General features: G+C 36.4%; 1 protein-coding gene across 1 annotated transcript; it reads left to right on the top strand.

The window, feature by feature from the left end:
• Positions 1-538: 538 nt before the first annotated feature.
• Positions 539-10,590, top strand: LOC146139427 (receptor-type tyrosine-protein phosphatase epsilon-like). The gene is made up of 17 exons (XM_083392441.1): positions 539-595; positions 1,314-1,436; positions 3,118-3,249; positions 3,504-3,600; positions 3,713-3,783; positions 3,872-4,006; positions 4,236-4,370; positions 4,470-4,603; positions 5,396-5,531; positions 5,743-5,843; positions 6,227-6,291; positions 6,376-6,449; positions 6,857-6,970; positions 7,268-7,414; positions 8,778-8,926; positions 9,373-9,508; positions 10,522-10,590. The coding sequence occupies exons 1-17, from the start codon at positions 539-541 to the stop codon at positions 10,588-10,590; spliced, it is 1,875 nt and encodes a 624-aa protein (XP_083248567.1).
• Positions 10,591-11,479: the final 889 nt, after the last annotated feature.

Consider the following 11,479-nt stretch of genomic DNA (forward strand, 5'->3'; position numbering starts at 1 on the left):
CCTTTAAACTACGGCTATTATATTTTCTATATATTTTATTGTTGTGTATAACGACTTACAAAATAAATCTATCCGACTTTACCCTTTCTAAAAAAAAAATTGACCGCTTTACTTCCACGGGATTAAATTAGATGTGAGAGGTGTAAGTTTAGATTTAGTTTGTGAATAGACTGTTACATTCCACGACTCGGACAGCGATTTGCTGTTTGCTGAATTCAAGTTGAACTAGGTTAGTTTCGATGCGACTTGCTTCACGACTATTTGTAAATGTTACAGCTCTCCACGCTTCCAAAGAGGGCGAAATTTTATACGAACGAACCTAAAGTCGACCAGTTTCATGTTACATCCTTATATTCAATCAAGAGTGTGCTAATATTCATAACAATTACCGAGGTTTCATATTAATAATATAGTGAGAAGCGTTTTTGTGGGAGCTCAATACAACACAAGTTCTAATCTTTGGCTTTGGAATGATGGAACCAAGGCCAACTTTACCACAACACCTACAACATGTAAACAGAAAGCATTCTCGTATGGAATGAAAGATCTGGAAGATAGAAACTGCTCAGAGCAACTGGCCTACTACTCGTGTGAAGTGAAATCAAATCGTAAGTATGCACAACCAACAAACCACTTTTCACCATCATAATTACAACGTAGAAACTGATTACAATCAACATGTTGTGGTTTATTGTTCAACATTTAGTGACAACATGGATAACAACGGAGAACTGTAACTCCACAATTATTTACGTGAACTGGTCTAACGATTTTAACAAAGTGGCAACCAAAATGAAACTCAATCTTACTATAAAGGTATTTTGTTTCTTTTTAGAAGGAAAAAGTGAAAATAGTAATTAAACAGGGTAACCTTGTTCATAGTACTCGGAATTGTTTTATTCGTAGATTGAAATCGAAAGAAAAAATAGCAATGTGTTTAATGTAAGCAAGGCACTACAAACTGACCGCATCAAAATATCAGGATTGGAGCAACGTACCAACTACCACGTAAAAGTAAATTTATTCGATTTTTTTCTAGTTTTAGAGTAAATTCCGATTTAGCCTACTTGAATACCAGATTTACTTTAAGGTTATATTTTACGATTCCAACAACTTCAGTATTGCGTCAACTCATAACGTCACAACTGGATTTGGCATACCGGATCCAATCACTGACGCCTACATTAATTCATCACAGCCTTGTGTTATCGCCTTTCGTGAAACTTCTTGGCAAGACAATGCTACTTCGTACAAAGTAATGTTTCTTTATTTACCTTATTTTCTCTAGACTTCAATCTGAATTTTGTTTATAGATCACCGCCTCTAGTGTCAACGGTGAAGCCAATCATACACTTACCACACATGATTATCAAGGGTTTGGTGGAGTTCCAATTGACACTAGTAGTCATGGAAGAGGGGTCAATATAACCTTTACGGTTTGTTATTGTTGTACTTTCCAATGCATGGCATCGGGCCTTAAATGTAATATGAGTTTATCCCAAAAATGTAATATGAGTTTATTTAACCGAATATGTTAGTAACTACAAAAGTCACAATTTTAATTATAAAGGTCACAATTTCAAAAATTAATTGTTGTGTAACCAAACCACAGTTAGCTTATGATGAAATTTAAACTGATTATTTCACCAGGGGGAAGGGTAACGCCCCCCCACGATGTTAAACATTCTGAGATGTTGACTTGACACTACAAAACAGAATTGCATTAAAGTAGGGGTAGATTTTAATATTTGGAATGGTAAATAGGTGACGCCATGAAATAAGTTTATGTACAATTATCTAAGGAAATCAAGCATAATTTTATCCAATGGTTTAGGGCAGGCCACTTTTATTGTAAACTTATAATGCAAATTATTTTTTTATTATTTTGAATTACTCTTTTGAAGCATTATTTGAACTTCCACATGTATTATCGTCAGAAATAAAATTTGAACAATTCTCCATATATTATAATGCGAACTCAAACACAGGTGCAATCATTTTCGTGCGAGGGAGAAAGCACGATTAAGGCCGTGACGGGATTTTGTTATTGGCCTGAACGCACAACTACAGTAACTACTCCAAATCCAAGCACAGTAGTCGCTGATTGGTCAACCCAAGGTTACCAGTCAACCACGAAACCAGAAATTAAGACAGGTTTTAAAACATCAGATAATCCTGGCATTTCTTTCAGTGCCACTTTTCCTTCTGTTACAGATGGCGACCCCTCATCTGACTTTGAATTACGGATAGTCAGTAAGTGAAACATGCGAAATGATTTCTTTGGATTTGCTTTACTTGTACTTGTTGCTTCAAGCTTTAGCTGTGATTAACCGCTTGTTGTGTTTACATTTAGGTGGCGCTGTTGGCGCTGGTGTGCTTTTCCTAATTCTAATTGCTGTTGGGTGCGTCGTATACAGAAGGTATGAATATCATAGCATTGTAGGTTGATTGTATTATAAAAAACAAATATATTCATGCTGGGTACATTTAACTGTTTGTTATATTATTAGCAACTATATCATTGGTCTCTGGCATGAATAATTCACGACAATAGGGGACGATTCAGGATTTCGTAAACGATTGCATAAAAATGTTTAGTACGACAGCACAAAGTTACCCTAAAAATAAATTATCCAGTGGTCCACTAAAAAGGGCACAAGGACCCACATTTAGGCCGCGGCCCACAGTTTGTCGACCGCTGAACTATAGCATCTTTGGACACCTTAATGTCTCTAAGTGAGAGCTATTTACATTTTTTTGCCTCATAAGAATAAAATACTATATACGTTTTATTGGTCTGATAATTTAATTACAGATACGCCCGAAATGTAAAACCACAAGATAAAACTCAACCCACCGTCAGTTTCTATTCGAACGGTAAGGTTCAAGAAAAGAGCTTTGTTTTTTATAAGTCTCCAATTTTGGGGGCAAACAAAGTATACTGTTGTTTATTGTGTTTTTGTCATACTTGTTTTCAGTTGTGGAAAAAAACCGCCAGGATGACGTCAATAAAGCGGTACCGTCGCGACCACCGGAAAATGTTTGTAGACGTTTTAGAATTGTAGATGTGAATGCAATTCGTGCAGGGAACTGTTTTCTTTTTGTTTTAATTTACAGTTCGAAAATCCTTACGTGAACGTGGAAATAAAACGACCGAAAAACGCTGGAGCAAAAAAGAAATTTAAGCTGAAGATGGACTACGAGAAAAAATCGGCTGAAAACTGCAAAATATTTAAGAAAGAATTTCAGGTAACGTTGCTGAAATATTCTACGCAAAATTAGGAAATAAGGCAGCCGCTATAAACTTTTCTAAAATGGCTGTGTAAGATCTTTGCTGTACAATTTGTATGGTTTTTTGTAAGACAACATATTGGTGATTTGATATAAAATAACGCCGCTGGTATACAGATATATTAAAAGATGTGATTTAAATATATGATAATGGCCTTGACTTGTCTCTCAAGAAAGCTTTATTTTTAACTGATTAATTTTAATGTTTGTAGGAAATCATTCGAATTGATAAAAGCACACCGAAATCCTGCAAACAAGCCACATCAGATTTAAATGCACCACGAAACCGGTACAAGAACATATTTACATGTAAGTGTGCATATCGATTATCAGTTTTAAATTTAATGTAATCGCTAGCTAATTACAACAATTTCAATAGTGTTCAAAAAAAAGTAAACTAAACATAAACAATATTTGATAGACGACCACTCTAGAGTGTTTGTTTTTGGTGGAAGTGAAGGAAACGACTACATCAATGCCTCCTACATTCCGGTAAGGCCTCGTGCTTTTTACTTTCAAAACAAATTTGATTGACAGAAACTTTGTTTCCTTGTAGCGTTAACTTTCTACACTTTTTTAGGGCTACCAAAACGACAGGAAATTTATTGCTACCCAAGGACCAAAGCCAAACACTATTCCCGACTTTTGGCTGATGGTTTGGCAGCAAGAATCCTCGGTGGTTGTAATGTTAACCAGACTGACAGAATATGGAAAGGTAAATATGTTAACAAAGGGTAAATATAAAAGACAATATAGAAGCAGTACCAATTCTACAGGCTGAATCATGAAGCATATTAACACACAACAAAAAATAGTTATACCGACCGTCCTCAATAATATTTTAGGAACTATAATTGCACGTATGTAAATATTTGTTTATAGGTAATCAAACAAATCCCATTACACTTTTCGTTACCTGTACCTTATCGTTGTCTTGACTTCAGAAAAAGTGTGAGCTTTACTGGCCAGATTTGGGACAACAGGAAACATATGGTCTTGTGATCGTCATTCTGGAAGAAGAAATCCACGTCGGGGGAATAATCAGAAGAAAATTCGCTTTAAAAAAGGGAAATTTACAAGTTGGTCTACTGCAGTATTTGTATTTATTGTTTAGCTTACTATATATAGTTCCATTTAAAATCCTTATGTGAAACACCGCGTTTTCACTATGTTTATAGAGAACCTTGATCCACCTGCAATACACCACCTGGCCCGACCATGGTATTCCAGTGACAACATCAAACATGATTTACCTTAGGGAAATGGTGGAAGAGTTAAGGGACATATCAAAACCAGTAGTTATTCATTGCAGGTAATATGAACAAACGCCCTTTAATCAAATCAATTTGCCTTTAAAACAATTAAAATAAAGTGAATATGCTTTCAAAACCAAATAAAATCACTCTGATCGTAATTGGGGAGAAAAGCTATACTTCTGACATCTATTTTATTTTTTATATTAACTGACAATCAAACGAAGCTTATAACCAATTGAGGCAAAATTTGTCCATTTCACCAAGGTTTTAATTGACCTTCGATTCAAATCAATCTGCTTTTAAAACCAAATATAATAGAGTGAAACTACTTTTAAAAACAAGTAAAATAAAATTATAGCAATTGGGGTCAAAAGCTTTAGGCCTACCTCAGACATCTATTTTATTTTTTATATTAACTGAAAACCAAAGGGCGCTTATTAACAATTGAGTCGAAATTTGCACATTTGATCAAGGTCTTGATTCTCTAATGTTTACAATCTACCAAATAATGTCGTTTAAAGGTCATACACACATTTATATCGTTTAGCTAGTCTGTACCTCCATCTAGCGGTAATTTATCTACCCAACGATATTGCTATGGTATTCTATATACCGCTTTCTTTTTGTGTTTCTTATATGCTCTATGTTTACTGTCTTCGAGAAAGACCGGTTCTGTCTCTCGTCAAGGTCAAACCTAACTTATCTTGTCTTCTTTGCTTCCCTTTACTCGGCCTTGTGTGGTGGAATAAACTATACAAGCTAACAGTACACCTATAGTAGTCGGCGATATACTTTATGATATGCCCTACATCGCCTTAGGGTATACTTACTTATGTATGTCTACACAGTGCCGGAGTAGGACGAACGGGGACTTACATCGCCATGGACACCCTATTTGACCAACTGGACGCTAAGGAGAACATACATGTTTCTGCTGTTGTGTCACGGATGAGGGAATGCCGAACAGACATGGTTCAAACTCTAGTGAGTAAAATTGTTTTAAATTGGAAAGTATATCTAAATACTTGTAGCTTGCCTAACAGTTTACTGACCTTCTTTTCTGCAATACGACTAGAAATAAAGTGTATGAGGCAGGTAATATTTAGTAAGTTATGCTATTATCAACGTGCCAGTTTACTACTGTGATCTGTTTCCTGAATTACATAATACAATATACATATAACTCTTGACACAGGAACAGTACAAGTTCATTCACAAACTGCTTGCTGAGCATGAAATGTTTTCCGACTTTGACCGATCGACAAGCGATCTCCAAACTATGACTGAAGACGAATTGTAAGTAACGACATTTACAGCACAAATTTTAATAAAATTTTTACCCTAAACTCCTTCTCTGATAGCCAAGTAAAAGTTTTTCTTTTACCCCACTCGACAAAACTTTCTTTTACCCTACTCGCAAAACCACCAATCACCAACACTATATATCTTTAATTTATTTGCATAATTGTTTTTGTATTAAGAAACCATGCTTTCGCAAGTATAGCCATTACCTCATTATGAACACTTTGAATGGTTTAAACATGATAGTAAACAGCCATTATCAAATGCTAAAATTCATTTATTACAACACACGTTTACTCAAAATAATGTCTTAATTAGTATCACATTAATCCTTATATCACTTTCTCTGTTTCATAACGTAAATTTACAAATTTCAGGGACCTTATTGGATCCGAAGAGTTTGCCCTTCTTTCGGATGCATTGGGAAACTCAGATAAGATATGTAAGTGCTAAACATTGGCCAACAGCATCAGATAGTGTTAATCTATGTGACATTATTGCAGCCAATCCTTTTTCACACTTTTAGACGATAACTTCAGCGTCGCAACGTGGGTGGATAGACGTCAGGAAGTGGTTAGGCTGAATGCTTCCTTCATACAGGTTTATTTTCAAGCTTAAAAAACATTTCGCTGCACGGGTGTTGCAGATAGTTAACACACTGATTTATATTGCAACTGAAATCTCCTGGATATTGAAATATCCGATGTTATGAGTATATAGGTGAATTATTAGGTTCTGTTAATTAAGTAGAGTCGCATTCCAAAATAACTACACCTCATCCAAGTATAAACCGTAGCCTTTATTTTAAATTGGGCTTACGTAATACTTGTGGCTTTTGTATACAGCTGGGCTAAAATTTGCTTGAAAGCTAAAGTCTCTGCGTCTTTGTTTTCACCTTTTACAGTAGGATTTGGTTTGTGTTTGTAATTGCTTACTTTAACTGGCAACCATTAAGAAAGCCGATTAGTCACTCTGAACAGGCCTAACTCTTGATTTTTGCACTAAAGGACCTTGGATGCCCAATAGACTTCATTGCGTCTCAACAACCGACCAGCGAAAGTGAGCAAGTGTTTTGGAAGGCTGCCGTGGAACAGCGAGTTGACGTCGTCGTTCATCTACAGGTCGCTTACGTTTCAAAAAAATCCAAATTCACAGTATTTTGTTTTTATAAGGATATTCTATTATTTATTTCAACAAAATAATAATTACGTGTAACTGCGGATCTTACGATAATTCCACTCAGAGATCATTATTAGTTCTAATCAGTGATCGTTGTGGGAAATACACGTCCGGCCTGCTCTGTAACGAAACAAAAAGTTGAGACTTGGCAAGCTCACTTCACCTCTATCTCACTATGAACTGAAATAAAAACAATTTGGAGGGTCCAAATAAATCCACACTGCCTTATTCTTTCGCAGGACGGCCAGCGTGACGCTTTTGATTCAGTTGGTTCAAACTTTTCGATTGCACTTGGAGACAACATAAGCATTCAAATAACAGCCGTCAATGACGATGAAGGGCATTCAGCGAAGTCTTTGCTGGTCAAGGTTAATGGTATTATTGAGGTATGAACTTGAACATACTTTCTTTTCGTGTATGGTTTGTTTGGTTGTGACCACTTTTACAAATACCTATTATAAAAATAGTAAGCTTTAGTTAAATAGGCGTTTAACCGCGAATATGCCTGAACATTGAAAAACCAAAATCAATTGATATACCCTATTGTCAGGGGCGCCCGCAGAAAAATGGCAAAGTCACGCAACGTCTGGGAACATAAAGTGGTTTTACAGGTATAACGCAATTTGTGACAACATCAAAAAAACACTAATCAGAAACAGCGAGTTAACGACCAAATCAAACACATGCGTCGTCGACACTCCTGCCAGGCGACAGCTGCGAAACCATCTGGTGACAGAATAAAGCAAGACCGTAAAATATGTGTGATTAATTGTGGTAGAATCATAATTCGACTATCAGCAGCGCAGTTTCCCCAGTTTTAATGAACGGGACTAGAGCTAGATTACAAGCACGTCTTTCGCCACCTGCAATACTAAACGAAGATCGTTTTTCCGAGTGTAATTATGCCATGATGAGCGTAACATAATCGCCGAGCAGTGTGCCAAGCCAGCTAAAATAGAAGCTGCGGTTGTGGGAAAATAAGTTGTGTCAATTGCACACTTAACACGTGCTACTATAGTATATGCCTTAAGAGCATAATTTTGCGTTAACTATCATTGCATAAAAATGGCGTCTTTGAAACGCGCACGACAGTCACCATTTTCCTTCTAAGAATCTGCTTCAGTTAGAGTAGACAAATGCAGATGTTACACCAACATCGGATATTAACGCAGAGAGCGAACAGCGAGAAATGTCAGCTGCGCCTAACTCGACGTTTTTTAGCAAGAAAAAAATAAAGGTTCGATTTAGCGTTGTCAATTGTCGAAATACACACTTGCTAATCAGCCATCCTAAACAAATAACGAAAGAGAAAAACTATCCTACGTTTACGGTCGACCAAACAAAGGACCAAAAACGACTTTTTGCGCTCAATTTTGTTTTCTCATTATAGCTGAAGACGCGTGACCCAATTACGTTAAAACACTGCCTCTTCGGACAGCTTATAAACCCTGACAACAACTACCAAAAAACGATTTCACTTACAAAAAAAAGGGGGGGGGGGGTAAGAACTCCCAATTTCCCCTGAATGCGCCATTTGGGGTAATGGATAATGTATAATATTTGTAACTTTCATAAGTAATACATAATACACATACAAATAATACTGCTAATCGCATTTTGAAATTCCAGGTGGGGGTGCAAGTGCAGCACATGCCCATTATATCCCGTTATTCGTCTTCTAATAGTAAAAAAACTCTAAAATAAAAGAATCTCGGCGGCTTATTGCTGACATATATTTGATCTTGACAGACAACCAGAAAGATTTCTTACTTGGTCGTCAAAGGCTGGAGTGACCCAGGTGCGCCACCAAGTGTAGTTTCAATACTGGAAGCGATTTCATCGATGCACAGATTGCAACACAATGCAACAAGAGAAGGGAGAGTGCTTGTTTGCTGCAAGTAGGTGCTTTATTTTTAGTTTTATGGTAGACCCCTGAAGCTATACGTTAACAAAAAAACATGTATATGCAAATACAGGTGCACACATAATTGATAAAAAAGGGATGCCGATAATGTCAGATCAGAGCCGATACTCGATGCCAAGTGGTAGTATCGGTACTCGTCCGATACTAGGGTTGTTTCGGTGCCGATCCGATGCCAAATTAATACAGGGATTTCAGGTTTAATGTGAGATACAAATCATTGATATCAACCTTATAATGCAAATTAATCAAAAAACAAAAATGTAGGATAAATCTTTTGTTGGCTTAAAATCCTCGATAATCTCAAAAAGGAAACTTGGACAAATTTAAATTGCTTAGCAATGCTTGATTTTTGTTCCAAAATTAGGTTCAAGTGTGTTTTCTGAGTTTAGTACCATTTACTGAGAGTGCTCGCTTATATAGGGACGGACGAAACCGAACTGGTATTTTCATCGCTCTGGTGAACATTCTGGATCGTATTATGGCTCGGAAAAGAGTTGATGTTTTCAGAACGGTGAAGGATCTTCGTGATTTGCGACGAAACATGGTGGACGATCTGGTGCGTATGTTTACCAAGACTTTCAAAACCTAGACTTTATATTTTATTTTTGTTAACGCCCTAAAGAGTATTTGCGCTAATGCCTAAGGCAGCGCTTCTCAACCGGTGCGCCGCGGCGAACTGGTGCGCCATGGAAGGCTTCCAGGTGCGCCGCGAGCAAGATGCAAAAATAATATAATATACAAAACATGTATTTTTATTTTCCTATTGGGCTTAGCTCATTGATTCCACAGCACTTTCAAGTAGAAAACACAATAAGACCTAAAAAGCAACATTATATAAATCAGATAATCTATAATACCGGAATACTAAGATCACCGACATAATAACAACAAATTCGCAGTAATGACCACGACAAAATAAGTTCTAAAATAGTCTAGACTAGATGAGACCTAACATGTCGAATTAAGCTCAAAATTAATCGGAACAAGACTTAAATGGACAGAGTTACACCCAAGACTGTAGGGAAAGGGTATGGGGTGATTAGGGATACCTGTTTGGCATTGGCTATTTGCTGTCGACATTTGGTTGCCGCTATTTTGGCCCCGGATTTTTTGCCCCTGTTTTGGCATATAGGCGGTAGGCTAGTTGGTGGTGTTAGCAATTAGGTTAGGGTTGAAAATATTCGGGAAGTTAGTGAAAGTTATGGATGGTGTTTGGGGTTAGATAAAAGGTTGTATAGGCCTTCTTTTGGCCATTTAGGTGTGATTCCGATTTCGTCATTATTACGACAATTAGGTATTAGTCCTATTTACGCCTATTTCCTTTTATTCCGAATTTGATGTTGTTCTTAATTTTGTCTCAAGGCTGGAGTCTCTTTAAGGATATGCAACTATAAAGCCTATATAATAAAACATTGCAGGCAATTTAAGAGAAATAGCAGTACACCTCAAAATATTCGCGCTCGCCCCGCTCGCAAGGTGCACCACCACGTTTTTAATGTCTCTAGGTGCGCCCCCAACTAAAAAAGGTTAAGAAACACTGGCTTAAGGGATCATTTTTATTATGTTCAGGATTCCTACATGTTCATCTACAATGCTGTTCTGGCCTACTTGTCGTCGACCAACCCGTACGTTAACTAGACTCAAGAACATAAAATAAAGAAATAGATTACCCTATATTGTATAGTCATGTTTGCAAAAATGCTACGAATATTTTTAGGGGTGTAATGGTTTGAGATTATAGTATGCCGTAGTAAGAATTTAATCGCATACACAAAAATGTTGTCTATGTTGAAAATGAGGAGATATTCCAAACCCTCAAAATACCACCTATTTTCTTATAGACTGTGATATTAATATAGGTGTGACGAATTTTGCTTAACTAAATGAAAATCCAATTGGAAGGCCTTGTTTTAACATATTGATAAAATATTAGTTTTATATATATAATTCTGAACTTTTCATGGTTTCATTGACTTACATTGCCTTTCAATACCTCTTTTTCTCACGTTTAAAACAAATACGTCCCGTAATGTAAAGTAAGGTTCCTAATTTAGGTTTTTTCTTGATATAATTGGATATAATAATGTAAAAATTATGCGCTCTTGGCTACCCAAATGCTGTTTCCGTTTGTCCCAGAGGGGTTTGGGCGATAGCAACGCTTGAGAAGCCCTTATATAGAGTGTTAAATGTTTTTAGGTATATTGTATGTGGTTACGTGTAGCCTACCGTGTTATATGTTGTTGTACTTTTTTTCATTTTTTTCAAGCTTTTACAGAAAATAAAACCGTTGTGTTTCGTAATCGCCTCTTTCTTCATTATTAACACAAAGTTGTGACTTATGAAATATTACAATGTTTACATTTTAAAAGCAAAAAGTTTAAATACAACTTTATAGAATACCGATTGCTATAACTGAAGTTAAACGCTGTAAATTCAAATCAATGCAGAATGCCGCCGCAATGGTAAAAAGAATCCGGTAATATGTTTCACTGCTTAGTGTTTCGTTTCATTTGTTCTATTGATTTAC

The sequence above is a fragment of the Ascidiella aspersa genome, chromosome 6, assembly GCF_963924565.1.
Source record: "Ascidiella aspersa chromosome 6, kaAscAspe10.2, whole genome shotgun sequence".
In the NCBI taxonomy this organism is placed as follows: domain Eukaryota; kingdom Metazoa; phylum Chordata; class Ascidiacea; order Phlebobranchia; family Ascidiidae; genus Ascidiella; species Ascidiella aspersa.

Excerpts from the sequence above, each read along its gene's own strand:
- LOC146139427 (XM_083392441.1), top strand. The coding sequence starts at position 539 with ATGAAAGATCTGGAAGATAGAAACTGCTCAGAGCAACTGGCCTACTAC. Across the intron at positions 4,371-4,469 it reads TAAAAAAGGGAAATTTACAA|AGAACCTTGATCCACCTGCA; the intron begins GTTGGTCTACTG and ends CTATGTTTATAG. Across the intron at positions 7,415-8,777 it reads AGGTTAATGGTATTATTGAG|ACAACCAGAAAGATTTCTTA; the intron begins GTATGAACTTGA and ends TGATCTTGACAG.